The sequence below is a fragment of the Lagenorhynchus albirostris genome, chromosome X, assembly GCF_949774975.1.
Source record: "Lagenorhynchus albirostris chromosome X, mLagAlb1.1, whole genome shotgun sequence".
In the NCBI taxonomy this organism is placed as follows: Eukaryota; Metazoa; Chordata; class Mammalia; order Artiodactyla; family Delphinidae; genus Lagenorhynchus; species Lagenorhynchus albirostris.
Window position 1 is genome coordinate 77,223,050 of NC_083116.1, and position 18,735 is coordinate 77,241,784.

Here is an 18,735-nt window from a genome sequence, read left to right on the forward strand (position 1 = left end):
TAGCAATACTCATATCAGATAAAATAGACTTTAAAATAAAGAATGTTACAAGAGACAAGTAAGGACACTACATAATGATCAAGGGATTGATCCAAGAAGAAGATATCACAATTATAAATATATATGCACCCAATATAGGAGCACCTCAATACATAAGGTAACTGCTAACAGCTATAAAAGAGGAAATCAACAGTAACACAATAATATTGGGGGATTTTTACACCTCACTTACACCAGTGAACAGATCATCCAAAATGAAAATAAATAAGGAAAGAGAAGCTTTAAATGACACAGTAGAGAACTCACGTTTAATTGATATTTATAGGACATTCCAACCAAAAACAGCAGATTACACTGTCTTCTCAAGTGCGCATGGAACATTCTCCATGATAGATCACACCTTGGGTCACAAATCAATCCTCAGTAAACTTAAGAAAATTGAAATAATATAAAACATCTTTTTGTACCACAACGCTATGAGATTAGGAATGAATTAAAGGGAAAAAAACTTAAAAAACACAAACACATGGAGGCTAAACAATACGTAACTAAATAACCAAGAGATCACTGAAAAAATCAAAGAGGAAATCAAAAAATACCTAGAGGGCTTCCCTGGTGGCGAAGTGGTAGAGAGTCTGCGTGCCGATGAAGGGGATACGGGTTCATGCCCCGGTCTGGGAAGATCCCACATGCTGCAGAGCAGCTAGGCCCGTGAGCCTTGGCCACTGAGCCTGTGCATCCACAGAATGTGCTCCACAACGGGAGAGGCCACAACAGTGAGAGGCCTGTGTACTGAAAAAAAAAAACAAACAAAACCTAGAGACAAATGACAATGAAAACACAATGATCCAAAACTTTTAGGATGCAACAAAAACAATTCTAAGAGGGAAGTTTATAGCTATACAAGCCTACCTCAAGAAACAAGAAAAATCTCAAATAAATAATCTAACCTTACACCTAAAGGAAGTAGAGAAAGAAGAACAAACAAAACACAAAGTTAGCAGAAGGAAAGAATTCATAAAGATCAGAGCAGAAATAAATGAAATAGAAACAAATAAAACAATAGCAAAGATCAATAAAACTAAAAGCTGGTTCTTTGAGAAAATAAACAAAATTGATAAACCATTAGTCAGAGTCATCAAGAAAAAGAGGGAGAGGACTCAAATCAATAAAATTAGAAATGAAAAATGAGAAGTTACAATAGACACTGCAGAAATACAAAGCATCCTAAAAGACTACTACAAGAAATTCTATGCCAATAAAATGGACAACCTGGAAGAAATGGACAAATTCTTAGAGAGGTATAACCTTCCAAGTCTGAACCAGGAAGAAATAGAAAATATGAACAAACCAATCACAAGTAATGAAATTGAAACTGTGATTTAAAATCTTCCAACAAACAATAATCCAGGACCAGATGGCTTCACAGGCAAATTCTATAAAACATTTAGAGAAGAGGTAACACCTATCCTTCTCAAAATCTTCCAAAAAATTGTGGAAGAAGGAACACTCCCAAACTCATTCTATGAGACCACCATCACACTGATACCAAAACCAGAAAAAGATACTACAAAAAAAAGAAATTACAGACCAATATCACTGTTGAATATAGATGCAAAAATCCTCAACAAAATACTAGGAAACAGAATCCAACAATACATTAAAAGGATCATACACCATAATCATGTGGGATGTATCTCAGAGATGCAAGGATTCTTCAATAAATGCAAATCAATCAATGTGATACACCATATTAACAAATTGAGGAATAAAAACCATATGATCATCTCAATAGATGCAGGAAAAGCTTTTGACAAAATTCAACACCCATTTATGATAACAATTCGCCAGAGAGTGGGCATAGAGGGGACCTACCTCAACATAATAAAGACCATATAGGACAAACCCACAGCAAACATCATTCTCAATGGTGAAAAAGTGAAAGCATTTCCTGTAGGATCAAGAAAAAGAAAATGATGTCCTATTCTCATACCTATTATTCAAGAGTTTTGGAAGTCCTTGCCACAGCAATCAGAGAAGTAAAAGAAATTAAAGGAATACAAATTGTAAAAGAAGTAACACTGTCACTCTTTGCAGATGACATGATACTCTACATAGAGAATCCTAAAGATGCCACGAGACAACTACTAGCACTAATAAATGGATTTGGTAAAGTTGCAAGATATAAAATTAATGCACAGAAATCTCTTTCATTTCTATACACTAATGATGAAGAATCTGAAAGCGAAATTAAATAAACACTCCCATTTACCACTGCAACAAAAAGAATAAAATACTGACGAGTAAACCTACCTAGGGAGACAAAAGACCTGTATGAAGAAAACTATGACACTGATGAAAGAAATTAAAGGTGATACCAACAGATGGAGAGATATACCATGTTCTTGGATTGGAAGAGTCAATATTGTGAAAATGTCTATACTACCCAAAGCAATCTACAGATTTATTGTAATCCATATCAAATTACCAATGGCATTTTTTCAGAACTAGAAAAAAAAATCTTATAATTTGTTTGGAGACACAGAAGACCCCAAGTAGCCAAAGCAGTCTTGAGGGGAAAAAGCATAGCTGGAGGAATCAGATTCCCTGACTTCAGACTATACTACAATGCTACAGTAATCAAGACAATTTGGTACTGTCACAAAAACAGAAACATAGATCAATGGAACAAGATAGAAAGCCCAGAGATAAACCCAGGCACCTATGGTCAACTAATCGATGACAGAGAAGGCAAGGACATACAATGGAGAAATGACAGTCTCTTCAATAGGTGGTGCTCAGAGAACTGGACAACTACATGTGAAAGACTGATATTAGAACACTCCCTAACACCATACAGAAAAATGGACTCAAGAGGGATTAGAGACCTAAATGTAAGACTGGACACTATACAACTCTTAGAGGAAAACATAGGAGGAACACTCACTGACATAAATCACAGTAAGATCTTTTTGATCCACCTCCTAGAGTAATGGAAATAAAACCAAAAATAAACAAATGGACCTAAAGAAACTTCAAAGCTTTTGCACAGCAAAGGAAACCTTAACCAAGACAAGAAGACAACCCTTAGAATGGGAGAAAATATTTGCCAAGGAATCAATGGACAAAGGCTTAATCTCCAAAATATGTAAACAGCTCATGCAGCTCAGTATTAAAAAAGACAAACAACCCAATCCAAAAATGGACAGAAGACCTAAACAGAAATTTCTCCAAAGGAGACATACAGATGGCCAAGAAGCACATGAAAACCTGTTCAACATCACTAATTATTAGAGAAATGCAAATCAAAACTACAATGAGGTATCACCTCATACCAGTTAGAATGAGCATCATCAGAAAATCTACAAATAACAAATGCTGGAGAGGGTGTGGAGAAACGGGAACCCTCTTGCACTGTTGGTGGGAATGTAAATTGATACAACCACTATGGATAACAGTATGGAGGTTCCTTAAAAAACTAAAAATAGAATTACCATATAATCCAGCACTCCCACTACTGGACATATACCTAGAGAAAATCATAATTCAAAAAGACACCTGCGCCCCAATGTTCATTGCAGCACTATTTACGATAGGCAGGTCATGGAAGCAACCTAAATGCCCATTGACAGACGAATGAATAAAGAAGATGTGGTACATATATGCAAAGAAATATTACTCAGCCATATAAAGGAACAAAATTGGGTCATTTTTTGAAACGTGGATGGATCTAGAGACCGTCACACAGAGTGAAGTAAGTCAGAATAAGAAAAACAAATATCGTATATTAATGCATATACGTGGAATCTAGAGAAATGGTACAGATGTACCTGTTTTCAGGGCAGAAATTGAGACACAGATGTAGAGAACAAAAGTTTGTACACCAAGGGCGGAAAGCGGCAGGGGGGTGCGGGGTGTGGTGAACTGGATGATTGGTATTGACATATATACACTGCTGTGTATAAAATTGATGACTAATAAGAACTTGCTGTATAAAAAATATATATAAAATAAAATTCAAAACCAAAAATAATTCCCCTAGACCCCCCCCAAAAAAGAAAAAGTCATTGCCAAGTCAATAGTCATTTAGATTTTCTCCTATGTTATCTTCTAGGAGTTTTATAGTTTTGTGTTTTACATTTGGGTCTGTGATCCATTTTGAGATTTTTTGTGTGTGATGGGTGTAAAGTCTGTATCTGGATTCACGTTTTTGCACGTGGATGTCTAGTTGTTTCAGCGGCATTTGTTGAGGGGCCTACCTTTGCTCCATTGTATTGTTTTTGCCCCATTGTCAAAAATCAGTGAACTATATGCATATATATAATATATATATTAATTGAAATATAGTTTATTTACAATGTTGTGTTAGTTTCTGGTGTACAGCAAAATGATTGTTATATATATATATTCTTTTTCATATTCTTTTCTGTTATGCTTTATTACAAGGTATTGAATATACTTCCCTGTGCTACACAATCATAAAAAATAAAAATAAATTAAGACACTGGAAATGACTCAAAACTTTTGGGTGCAGGCATATCCTTGGGTCAATACCCTGAGCCAGCCAGGTGCTGGCAAATGTGGGTGACACCCATTCACCCAACCTTTTTCTGTGTGCTAGGACCACCTGTGTTTGTGCCCAAGTGAGATGTAGTGCTGAAGGATGTGACCTTTGGGAGGGAGGGATTCTGGTTAGAGACTTGGGGAGTGGTAGTTTTAGTGATGTGTCCACAGTTTTAGCTGAATATAGGGTGGGGGCAGGAGACCAAGTTTGGGAGCAGAGGTAGTCGGGAGGCATATTTGTGGAAATGGGATGAGCCCAGTGGGAACATGTTTCAGGAGTGCAGCCCCAAGTTTAGAGGACTTGGGGGTTGAACTGGAAATAGCCAGGGTCCTGTCTTAGAAAATGGTACCCAACATCAAGCCCCAAAGGCCAAGGTGACAATGTAAACGGTAGAATAGGCAGCAAGATTATCCTTTGGAAGGGTTGGTCACACATTGTAATTAGATATGATGGATGGATGAAGGAAGGTGGTTCTGAATTAAGGCAGAAATGGTGAAGGTGCTTGTGTTTGCATCTGACTCAGAATAAAATATGAAGACATCACCATTGTCCAGGGTTCCTTAACCTTGACATTGTTGACATGTTGGACCAGATAGTTTTTTTGTTGTGGGTGCTGTCCTGTGCATTATAGGATGTTTAGCAGCACCCCTGGCTTCTACCCACTAGATGCCAGTGTCCTCTCCCCATTACCCACCTCCTACATTGTGACAACCACAAATGCTCCAGACACTGCCAAATGTCCTTGGGGGGCAAATTGCCCCAGATGAGAAGCACTGCATAACCTGCCAGGCTATGGTACACAGTACATATTCTAGGGTGTAGAGGAGACCTGCCATCCAGACTGGGACGGGGGATCTGGAAGAAATGGAAGAGCCTTGTGGGTCTGGAAATTTACTAATTTAAAAGCTTAGGACAGGTTCCCTTAGATAAAACTGGGTTTATCTTCCTGACTTACAGGTTTCGTCCTGGTCTCCTGTGCTCCCACTGTATATCACACATATTTCCAATAAAGTTCCTAAATTCTTGTATTGTCAACAAAATATATATGATCATCTCAAAAGATGCAGAAAAAACTTTTGACAAAATTCAATACCCATTTATGATAAAAAACCCTCCTGAACGTAGGCATACAGGGAACTGACCTCAACATAATAAAGGCCATATATGACAAACCCACAGTCAGCATTGTTCTCAAAGGTGAAAAACTGAAAGCATTTACACTAAGATCAGGAACAAGACAAGGTTGCCCAATCTCACCACAATTATTCAACACAGTTTTGGAAGTCATAGCTACAGCAGTCAGAGAAGAAAAAGAAATAAATGAATCCAAATAGGAAAAGAAGAATTAAAACTCTCACTGTTTGCAGATGACATGATACTATACATAGAGAATCCTAAGCACGCTACCAGAAAACTACTAGAGCTAATCAATGAATTTGGTAAAGTAGCAGGATACAAAATTAATGCACAGAAATCTCTTGCATTCCTATACACTAATGATGAAAAATCTGAAAGAGAAATTAAGAAAATACTCCCATTTACCACTGCAACAAAAATAATAAAATACCTAGGAGTTAACCTACCAAAGGAGAGAAAAGACCTGTAGGCAGAACACTATAAGATACTGACGAAAGTAATGAAAGATGATACAAACAGATGGAGAGATATAATATGTTCCTGGATTGGGAGAATCAATATTGTGAAAATGACTATACTATCCAAAGCAATCTACAGATTAAATGCAATCACTATCAAACTACCAATGGCATTTTTCACAGAACTAGAACAAAACATTTCACAATTTGTATGGAAACACATGCGACCCTGAATATCCAAAGCAATCTTGAGAAAGAGAAATGGAGCTGGAGGAATCAGGCTCCCTGACTTCAGACTATCCAACAAAGCTACAGTAATCAAGACAGTATAGTATAGGCACAAAAACAGAAATATAGATCAATGGAACTGTATAGAAACCCAGAGATATATCCATACACATAGGGTCACCTTACCTTTGATAAAGGAGGCAAGAATATACAACGGAGAAAAGACAGCCTCTTCAATAAGTGGTGCTGGAAAACTAGACAGCTACATGTAAAAGAATGAATTTACAACACTCCCTAACACCATACACAGAAATAAACTCAAAATTGATTAAAGACCTAAATGTAACGCCAGGCACTATAAAACTCTTAGAGGAAAACATAGGCAGAACACTTAATGACATAAATCATAGCAAGATCCTTTTTGACCCACCTCCTAGAGAAATGGAAATAAAAACAAAAATAAACAACTGGGACCTACTGAAACTTAAAATCTTTTGCACAGCAAAGGAAACCATAAACAAGCTTCAAAGACAACCCTCAGAATGGAAGAAAATATTTGCAAATGAAACAACTGACAAAGGATTAATATCCACAGTATACAAGCAGCTTATGAAGCTCAGTATTATAAAAACAAACAACCCAATCCAAAAATGGACAGAAGACCTAAATACACATTTCTCCAAAGAAGATATACAGATTGCCAAAAAACACATGAAAGAATGCTCAACATCACTAATCATTAGAGAAATGCAAATCAAAACTACAATGAAATATCTCCTCACACTGGTCAGAATTGCCATCATCAAAAAATCTACAAACAATAAATGCTGGAGAGGGTGTGGAGAAAAGGGTACACTCTTGCACTGTTGGTGGGAATGTAAATTGATACAGCCACTATGGAGAACAATATGGAGGTTCCTTAAAAAACTACAAATAGAACTACTATACGACACAGCAATCCCACTACTGGGCATATACCCTGATAAAACCATAATTTAAAAAGAGTTATGTACCAAAATATTCATTGCAGCTCTATATACAATAGCCAGTACATGGAAGCAACCTAAGTGTCCATTAACAGATGAATGGATAAAGAAGATGTAGCACATTTATACAGTGGAATATTAACCATAAAAGAAATGAAATTGAGTAATTTGCAGTGAGGTGGATGGACCTAGAGTCTGTCATACAGAGTGAAGTAAGTCAGAAAGAGAGAAACAATTACTGTATGCTAACACATATATATGGCATCTAAAAAAAAAAAAGGTTCTGAAGAACCTAGCGGCAGGACAGGAATAAAGACGAAGATGTAGAGAATGGACTTGAGGACATGGGGAGTGGGAAGTGTAAGCTGTGACAAAGTGAGAGAGTGGCATGGACATATACACTCTACCAAACGTAAAATAGATAGCTAGTGGGAAGCAGCCGCATAGCACAGGGAGATCAGCTCTGTGCTTTGTGTCCATCTAGAAGGGTGGGATATGGAGGGTGGGAGGGAGACGCAAGAGGGAGGAGAAATGGGGGTAAATGTATATGTATAGTGATTCACTTTGTTATAGAGCAGAAACTAAGACACCATTGTTAAGCAAATATATTCCAATAAAGATGTGAAAAAAATAAGTAAATAAGTAAATAAAAGTATTCTGAGTTTCAGTCCTTCCTCTAACACTGACCTTCACTCTGTAGACTTGAACAAATTCCATTCTCTCTCTAGGCTTCAGTTTTTCCCACCTGTACAATTGAGACAATGTAAGATCCATGGTGACCTCAAAGGTTCTCTAGGCTCTGACCTTTAATGATTCTAAGTATGGGTCTGGAATTAGTGGTAAAGGAGGGAGCTGGGTGTCCTCTAGGAACTCTTGGTTCTCCATCCTTGACTCTCTGCTCCTTTTCTCTACTCTCCTCAGCGGTTTGGCAAACTCCCATGTCTTCACCATCATCTCTTTCTAAATGATTTTCAAAGTTCTCCCTCTAGCCATGACCTCTCTTATGACTTCCAGTCCTCTCATATTCTCCCTACGAGGACATCTCAGTGCAGAAGTCCCATCACTTCTATTCCCATAAAGCTGGTTCCAAACTGTTTTCTCATAAAAACCACCACTTCCCGTCCAGAATTCGTTGAGTTTTACTTGTGGCCTTGTTGTTGCCCATGCCATCCAGATCTACCACATGAACAATATCTGCACCTTACACTTAGCCATGATTCACTCTGACACATTGTCAAGTCCTAGCCACTCTTCTTTCCTCAGTCTCTGGCATCTACTGTTTCTACTCTGATTAAAGTGCCACCATTGTACATTTACTCATTTGTGGCAAAAGCATCCAGATTGGTCTCCCTGCTTCTACCCTTGCCCCTCTAGTGTCTACCATAGAGAAGTCATGGAAATGATTTTAAAACACAATCCAGATCACATCATTCCCATGTTCAGATACAACCAATCATTCCTTATCTCAGAGTAAAAGCTAAAATTCTTTAAATGACCCTCAAAACCCTGCATGATATACTCCCCCTCAACCATCCCCTTTCCCATTACATCCTCTAACAATTCTCCCCTTCACTCACTGTACTCCAACCACACATACTTGAAAATGCCAGGCATACTCCCTCCTCAGGATCTTTCCAATTGCAGTCCTCCTTTCCTGGAATTATCTTTCCCAGATATTGGCCAAACCTGCTGTTTAACTTCATTCAAGCCTCTATTCAAATGTTACTTCTTCCAAGAGTACATGCCACCTTATTACTCTGTTTAATTTTCTATCATTGCCATAACAAATTATCATGATTTTAGTAGCTTAAAACACCACAAATTTACTACCTCACAGTTCTAGTGGTCAGAAGTCTGCCAGGGATATTCCTGAACTAAAATCAAGATGTGAGCAGAGCTGCATTCCTTTTTGAAGGCTTTGAAAGGGAATAATCCATTTCTTTGTCCTTCTTAGCTTCTAGAGGCCACCCACATTCATTGGCTTATGGCTCTCCTCCTCCATCTTCAAAGCCAGCAATGTTGCACCTATCTGCACCTTTTTTTCATAGTAACATTTTCCTATAACTCTGACTCTTCTGCCTCCCTCTCTTCCACTTTTAAGGACCCTTGTGATTACACTGACATCACCTGGATAATCCAAAATATTCTCTCTGTTAAAGTCAGTTAACTAGCAACCTTAATTCCATCTGCAAATTTAATCCTCCTTTGCCATGTAAATTAACATATTTACAAAATTTTGGAATTAGCATATAGACATTTTTCGGGGTCCAGTATTCTTCCTACCATACTCACTGTCCCACAGCACTGCTTCATTTTAACTTCATGGTACTCATCACCGCCTGATGCAATATATACAACACACGTATGTTTTAGTTAAACATGCATGTAATCAAAACAATCAAATAGTTCTATGATGCTTGTTAAAACATTTTTCCGTCCTCAGAGACAAATATTATCAACGCTTTTAACTGATTTGGGGGAGCTTTGACTCTATAACTCTAAATAACATGCTTATATTGCTACTCCTTCTTCTATCTTATATAGAAGATGAGAATCTAGCTCTCATTTGTTCCCCTGTATCCATTCACTCCAGTCCTGCACACATAAACTCATGCATATTTCCTGTCTTCCCATTATCTCAATGCATTCAAATATAATTTTATTGGTAAGAGTAAGATTCAGTGTTTATGATGCTGAGACTTCGTGGCTGAGCCATATCATATATAACGTTTCATTTCCATATTTATTTGTTTGGTTGTTTGTTTAATAGATACTTTCCACTAGAAAAATAAACTCCATGTCTGTTTAGTTCAGTACTATATCCCCAGTACCTAGAACAGTGTCAGGAATGTTAAAGGTAAATAATATGCATTTGTTCATTACCCATCTTATCTGGAATTCCTTCCCCATTCTCTTTGCCTAGACAGTGTTAACCAAATCTCAGGTCCCAGCCCACATTCCAGCTCCTCTCAGAAGTTTTCTTAGACCAATGAAGTTCATGGGATTTGTTACCACCTCTGTATTCCCATTGTACAAATAAGTTTCTGTCATTCCCTTATCTCTTAGTATGTGAGGCCTGTTATTGTTAGTTTACTTTTAAATACATCTCCCTCTTTTTAAATGTTTCCTTGGGTTAATGTTTGTATGTGTGTATCTGTGTGTTTACATGCTTATATGCATGTACTCTCTGCTTGTGTTCTGCTTGGATAAATGGATCTGTGTTTCAATCCTTGTTTTTGTGTCCATGTGCATGTCTGTGTATATTTGCATGTCTGTATGACTGTTTTGTGTGTTTGTGTATCTCTGCATGTACATTTCATGTATTGTCAATGTGCTAATATTTTATGCCTATGGTCATTATATACACATATGTATAACTATGTGTCCATATGTATCTATGTTTATATATGATATTTGTGGGTTTATGGGTTTGTGTGTATGCATGTTCTTGAGCAGGATTTGTGTGGATTTCCTTTTTGCACCACTGCTTCCTTCCAGCTCAGCCAAACCCAAGGTGTACATTCACACTGTGCTTAACAATTTGGATCTTGTCTAGGTAGCTCTATACAGGTAAGTGATTTCACTATTCTGGGCCTCAGTCTCATTTGTAAAATGATGATTTATTCAATTCCTTCATCAAAAAATATTTACTGAGTATCTATTATATGTTAGTCGCTGTTCTAGGCACTGGGTATATAGCAGTGAACATGACTTCATAGTGTTTACATTCTAGAGTGGAAGACAGACAACAAACAAATAAACCAATAAAAATGCAACATGCCAAGTGATTTCTACAAAGAAAAAGAATAACAGCATAAGAGGGAATAGAGTGATAAAAGAGACACAAGAGTAAGTACAATAATACAATAATATCAATACCTACCTGAGTGACTGTAAATGCCAAATGAAATAATCTGCACTAAGTGCTTAGTACAGTGCCTGGAAGAGCAAATGATTAAGAAATAGTAGCTGTCATTGTTATACTTGTTATTGTATGTATATTATAGTTTGATTTTTAAAGATCAGGAAAGATACAAATATCAAGGCTAACAGTGCTCATGTTACAATTGGGGAAGCTGAGGCGCAGAGAGATTTAACTTGTCTAAAGTCTCAGAATGAAATAGATGCAGAGCCCGGCCTGTCTCTGGGCTTCCTAATTTCACCTTCAATGTTCTTCTTGCTCAACAGTTACTGAGCCCACTGCAGGACTGGAAGTCTTCCCCAGAGAAATGCTGTGCATGCTCTCGAGGATATTTCTTTATCTTCAGATCTAGGAGATCCTAACAAGAGGCAAGAGGCAGTTAAAAAATACAATCACCAGGCCAGACAGAAATTGACACCAGTCCAAGAGGGCATGGGCTTCCAGCTCTTCATCAGGAAAGACTGTATAGGTGAAGAGGAGTGTGTGTGTGTGTGTGTGTGTGTGTGTGTGTGTGTGAGTGTGTGTTTGTATGTGAATGGTGGTAGTGTGGTAGGGTGTTGGTTGGAAAATACAATAGGAGAGTTCTCCAAAGTTCAGAGTTCCCTGAGTGAGGACCCTATGGGAATGAATGACTAGAAGTTCCAGTGAGGTAGACTGAATGAAGTAACCAAAAATCAAGGGACAACCAGAAAAGTGGGATTGAAACTGGGAGGCAGATGGGCTTGACAGAATTCCTTGTGATAATGGCAGGGCCTGAAAATCTGAAGTCTCCTCTTAGCCCTTGAACAGCTCCAAATCATCTGTATGTAAACATGCTTTGACAAGCATGTGGAGGAGATAATGTCTCTCTTTGGAGTCCCACTCCCCCTCTCTTTAAAGCTCATGCCTCCCCAACCAAGTTCTCTCTATCCCTCTAATCAAAAAGAAAGCTAAATTCAGATGTTACCCACACTTCAGTATGAATTTGTTGGATGTATTTTTCTTTTGGAAGTGTTTATATTTTCAAATATTAGTGGATTGTTGTCAGTGCCAAACTTGGAGGTAGACTTCTGGTGGACTTACAGTCACTCTTGGGCCTGTGAAAAGAAGTAATTAAGCTTCCCTTAAGGCTTAATATCACTCTCCCACAGATCAGGGGTATGTACCAATTGAAAGCCACTGAAAACATCAACCTAATAGAGCGTACCACTCAGGTCAATTGGCAAGTACATTGGATGCTAGACTTAACTTTCCCACAAAATAAATAAATAATAGATTCCTTGTGAGCAGTAATGGGAACTAATGTGTACCCTTACCACCAAAGAGGCAGAGCTATTGGAGAAAGTAATTCAAAGAGCTTTCCCTATATGAGATATGGGGGTATATTCCCTCATAACCATCTTACTCATGGGCTTACAAATTATTTAAGCATTGGTGTATAAAAATGTCTTTCATGAACTTAATTTCTGTATTCTGAGGCCCATAGGCACCCACCTCCAACACTCTTTATTTGCATACGCTGAACAGACGGGGTTAACTCTATGACTGCTGAATATTGCATAGGCCAGCAAAGTTGATCTTTTCTACTTGGGCCCACCAGAAAGGAAAACACTCCCATACTGAAGGGAGCAGACTCATCCCAAAAGTCATTCCTCAACCTCATCTTGTTGAGGAAACACAAGTAAACACAGCTTGAGAGATCAAAGACCAGAAACCCCTATTGGCTCCAGGGAAAGTCAAGTCAATAGTCTAGCAGGGGGAGGAATTGCTTCACTCACACTTAAACCTCCAACCCCAGGCAGGGGAGGGAAGGGTATGCTCATGTGACTTGTGCTGAAATAGGGAAGGAAGGGGAATTTGAGATGGGACTGGGAGTCCGAGCGAGAGATATAGGGAAGAAAAGGAAGTGAGCAGGCACAGACACTGGCAGCCATCAGGAGTTCAAGTCTTTTTGACAGCAGGAGGCTGGAAGAAAGGACAGAAGTGGTTCTGGCTGTGATGGAGCTCTTACTGGGCCTACTGCTCCTGCGCCACCTACTGGTGGTCACCTATGGTAAGGTAGCAAAAGGGGGCCTGGCTGCCACTGCTGGCACAGGCAAAAAGCTGGGGGTTGGGGAGAGGCGGGATTGAACGCCTACTGAGGAAAGCCTACTCCTGCTGACTAGGTGAGTGTTCTCAGCCAATGCTCCCGGCTTTCTCAGCTTTTGGCAGAAGGAAGGGAGGAGGTTGAAGTCTATTGAAGAAGCTAGGAGATAATTTTGGGTAGAAATTGGAAAGGATTCTCTCTCGGAAAACATCCACATGATTTTCTAGTACCTGTCATATCTCAGGGGCATTAAAAATGTGCCCAATGCCACCCAAATCCCTCCCCAATCTGTTGCCCTTCATCTTAAATTCTACCACTATACCTTTACCCCTATGCTACCAGGTTTTGATCCTTGTTAAGGTATACAACCCCCAAAAGAAGTAATGTTGTCAGGAGCTAGATGGGGCCTTAGAAGTAACCTAGATCCACATTTCACTGTTATGAACAGGTGTTCAGAATATTTGTTCACATTCTTGCAGTGACTGAGAATTCACTACTTGTCCAGACCATCTAAAAAGGCAGCTTCAACTGTTAGAAAGTTCTTCCTTGTGTTGAACTAAATCAAATTCCCTGTGGCTTCCATCCAAAAACCCCAGCCCTGTTTCTTGGAGACACAGATAATATATCTTCTCCCTCTATGCTGTGACAGCTCTTTAGAGTCCTGAGGACAGAAACCATGTCCCTTTGATTCATCTCTTCTCCAAGCTAAACAGCCTTAGCTCCTTCAACTGTTCTTCACAGAACTTGGTTTCTTACCACTTCCTGGGTTATCTCACTTCCCTGTGGACATAGCCCAGTTTGTCTGGGCTATTTGTGGGGGCTTAATGCTGGACACATACCCCAAAGGAGGATTGACTATCCCATAGTAGCATTATTTTGTGGGGTCTTACTCCATCCTCATTTATACCCCTGAAAATTGAAATAGCCTTTTTAGGAAACTGAGCCTGATAATAGCTAAGTGAAATCCAGGATAGGGTAAAAGATTCTTTGATGCACCCCTGTTTATTCCATATCCTTAGAGGGAGAGACTAGATGAGTGTTAACTTGGTGCGCTTTGTGTGGTTAGAAAGAACCCAACTTTCCATAACTGACTCAGATTAAACCACCTTGTCCTGGGGCTCTGTGACCCATTAAATTCTAGAACCTCAAAGTTAGAAAAGAGACACTGAGTTAAGTCACCCAAGAAGGAAAATAATTTGCTCCAGGGCACAGAGCATTAGCAGCAGAGTTAATGTTCCTAAAAATTACCGTTCTTTCTACAACTACAATATTTTCACTATCTAACATGTTTTAGAGTGCACCACTCTACCTTCTCCAAATCTGTTGATTTGAGCTGGGAATTAAAGAGGCAGGACTGGAGCTCAGAGGAACATTTTGTAAATGTTAAATTTAAATCACTTGTGTATGTGTGTGTGTGTATGTTCCCTCCACAGCCTGTGAGGGTCCTTTAGACCTGGAAGCAGGTCTTCCATTTGCATGGAGGGTCTTACACCACAGACCTGAGACTGTGGACAAACTCAATGGCCAATAATGCTTTCTGTCTCCCTTCATCTCAGTATCCCCAACCCATTTATATAGTTAGATCAGCTTGGCTGGCCTTAGAAGATCCTGTCAGCTGGACAGATCTGTAAGACTGTGGCTTAACTTCTAAAAAGCCTCTAGATCTAAGACATATGTTGAAATAATCACAATAAAAATAAGTCCTAATATTTGCATTTTATAAAAACTATCAACATTTTATAAATACCTATTATCTTAGCTAATCCTCTTTTGAGGAAGCATCCCAAGAGGGGGAGAGAGGCCAAACACAGAGGTGCAGGGTCATTGGAAGATCTCACCATCTTTGTTTAATGATGGGAGAAGGAAAATTCAAGATGGGACCCATAATGGATCTCATAAAAGGGGCCACATACCCCAAACTAGGCCTTTTCTTGATTTAGTATCATCACACAGACCACAGAACTTTGATTTTCAAAGTCCAGGTCCCAGGACCAGAGTGGGCCTCAGTAATATGCATTCTTTCTCAAGCCAAAACTTTTTTCAACAAAGCCCTTTGAGTCCATGCTCAGCCCTTTTCTTTCTTCTGAGGGGATGCAATATTTGCAGGAAATTCAATCCTTCCATGAGGGAGGAGAGCTAAGCTCTGAAGTTCTGGGAAAGGTTTCTCAGGAAGCAGCTGGCAGATGGGGGAATTACTTTTCAGGAAGTCAGGAGGATATTATCTAGCCCTAGGATAACACCCATTAAACCATGTCAAATAGGCCCAGATAAGGGGTTGCTGGTTTCTGTTGTGGCTGGTGGATTAATCAGTTAAAAAAGTAAAAAGGCAGTGTAGGAGCTGAAAGACTTCATTCTAGGCCTCCAGGCCAAGCTTTGCTCCTGCTCTCTGTGTGACTTTGAGTAAGCAACTTTCTCTCTCTGGGCCTCAGCTTGTCCACATGTACCGTGAGAGAGTGTGACTAAGTGGTTTCTAAAAGCCCTTTGAGCTATGCCATACTGGAAGTCTCCAAATTCTCTCCTGCCTGATACTTCAAACCCTGTTGTACCAAGTACCTCACCATTTGGTGGTTTGCATAGATCCATAATGGGCAGAGCATCCCCCTAAGAGTTGGGACTTTCCTGAAATAGATTTTCCTCTACCCAATCTTCCAGGAAAGTCAGGAGTATTGTTTAATTTGGCCAACATTTCACATTGGCTGCCAAGCCAGTCCTGTCGCTAAAGTGTCCTCTCTGGTTTCCTTATAACCCAGGGATGACCTATTACCTACCCATAACTTGGTAGGTCCCAGCAGAATGGAAAGGCAAACTCCTTACTTTCTCATGTATTAACTTCTCCTTCAGGTCGTTATTAAAGCAGACAATGATCCAATCTAATGAATCTGTCCACCGTGGGTAAGACGTATTGAGGATTTCTAGGATAAGAAGAATCAATACAAATATGTGAAGTTTCTCTTGAGGCATGGGACAGGACTAGCATTTATCCCACACCTACTGAATGCCAGCCACTATGCTAGGTGCTTTCACACTTATGAGCTCATTTTATCATCATAATAACACTCCATGGAAGGTTTACTATTACCTCTATTTTGCTGATAATGACCTAAAACTCAGTCAGGCTTAGCAATATGGTAAGGCAGACCTTAAACTTAGATTGGTGTTACTCTTCTTACTACATCATGCAGTCCTTCACTGTCCTCCTGATCTCACTAGGTGCAGTGCTCCTACTCAGTGTTTCTCTAGGCTCTTTGTGCACCAGAGGAAGAGTTGGAAAGTAAAAACCTATGCTATTGAAGTTACCTTCATTTTGGAGGTCAGGGTACATGAGGAATGGTACATTGTCCTCTTTCTTGTGATACCCTGTGCCTACCATACACTGTCTCTTCATGCTACTGATGAAACAGGAAGAATAAGAGGAGAGAAGAACAAGAAGAAAAAGGAGGAGTAATAGGAGCAAGATGGAATAATGGGTGAAAGGAATAAAGGAGAAGGGAAGAAAAAGAGTAAAAGGGGGAAAATATGCCATTCTTGGATGTCTTGTTACTAACTACGCCCCACTCTCCTATTCTGGGATGGAGAAGTGAAGCCTGACCCACTTCTAGAAGTGAGACTGGGAAATTGGGACTGACTGCCCATATTTTTGACAGACCAGAGTGAGCTATGTGAGAATCTCCAGCAAGTTTCCAGAGAGAGTAATGCATGACAGGCCTTGCAGCCCCCCTATGTCAAAGGGAAAACATATATATTCACAGACAGGCATTTTTGGCTGCTCCAGCTGTCCTCACAGCAAAATGCTGTTTTGTTGCCCTAGAAGGAAGGGAAGTATGAGAATACTTTTCAGAGTTGGAGAAGGATATTTGGGAGGGCTGGAGAAAGATTAAACTGAAAGGGTCAAATGGTTTTCAAGGGGCTTAAGGCTGGTATGCTTGTGCTTACAGGTGAGCAAAAATATATATGGGCATGTGTGCTCATGACGATGATAAGCTGTATCTGCATGCATATGGAGGCAGGAACTGTCAATAGCACAGTGAAACCCACTACCTGGTGAAAGCTCACCACCAGCTAGAACATGTAATTATTTAATTTATGCTGTCATTAAGTCTATTAGCACTGAGCCATCTAAGATTGGAAGAGACCTTAAAGAATAATTCTGTTCAAGACCTAAACAAAGCTCAGAACTTGCCCTAGACAGCTTAGTCCATCATGGACAGCTCTGATTAATTACAAAATTCATTTTTAGGGAAAACCAAAATCTGCCTGTATTGTGCTCCCATTTGTGGATCTGAGTTTTTCTCTCTGCCCAGTTTGAAACTCTCCAGAGAGAATGTGGTGGACCTAGCAACATGGACCCATGTTTATTTATTATTGTTTATTCAAGGCTTTTATCTTGGCCAAAATATGCTGGTTATGTACTAGAGTCCCAGGTGAGGGCACAGGCCAAAGGCTAAACTTTAGTAACCTCATTGATAGAAGCCCTGGTACTTGGCAATACATTATGGGAGCTAGCCCCCACCCCAACTTCCATCTGCTTGACTGAAGCCTGGGAATACTAGGCTATATAAAAAGTTTTTATTCAGCAATACCTTACACTTTGAAACAACCTCTCCTGAGAGAGATATAAAGACATATCTAAATACAATCTCTCACTCCTGACCCCAGTTAAATAAAACACAAAATCCTCAAGATATTAGCTTATGGATGGAAACTGCTGATGGAAGGTGGTGGCTCTCTCAACACCCACAAATTTCCCCCCTTAGTTTCCTTTCCCAGCAAGCCAAGAATTAATCACCCTTTGGTCCTACCATCATTCCTACCACAGCCAGTTCTAGGATTATACTCAGAACTTTTTCCCCTCCAGACCTTTTCATCTCCATTCCTCCTCAGGATGAAATTTTCCAATGTACCTTTGCTGAGAACTCAGAGAAACCAATAGGGAAATAAACAAAGAAAGGATAGAAATCAGAAGAAAAAAGTCAAGCTTACAAATTACAGGTTTAACACTTAACAATAACTAAAGATTTTGTTAAACAGGAATGCATCTCACACAAGTTTCCACCCTCAAAATTGTCCTTTGTCTGCCTCTTTCCTCCCTTCCAGAAAAGAGCTTTAGTCTAAGGACCCAATCTGAGCCTTTCTGAAGGAGCAATGGGGAATTAGTGGGGCAGATAGCCCTTTCTTTCTGAGCCTTGAAGCCACCACATTTCTCCAGGTACATAATTACATACAGTAAAATAGCCCAGACCCAACTGCTCAGCATTTGCTTCCACACTTCCTTTGCAAAATGTTGAAAGACGTATCTTTCATGGATTTACAGAATGTTAGAGTTTGTAGAATCGTTAGAGATCATTCCATTCAGATTCTCTACATTATATACAAAG

General features: G+C 39.4%; 1 protein-coding gene across 1 annotated transcript in view; it reads left to right on the forward strand.

Moving 5' to 3' along the window:
• Positions 1-13,227: 13,227 nt before the first annotated feature.
• The window catches only part of VSIG4 (V-set and immunoglobulin domain containing 4), a 29,201-nt gene continuing 23,693 nt past the window's right edge, over positions 13,228-18,735 (forward strand). Inside the window, exon 1 of the mRNA XM_060137893.1 lies at positions 13,228-13,327. Coding sequence (XP_059993876.1) covers positions 13,273-13,327 — 55 coding nt within the window. The 5' untranslated portion in view covers positions 13,228-13,272. The remainder of the gene's footprint in view (positions 13,328-18,735) is intronic.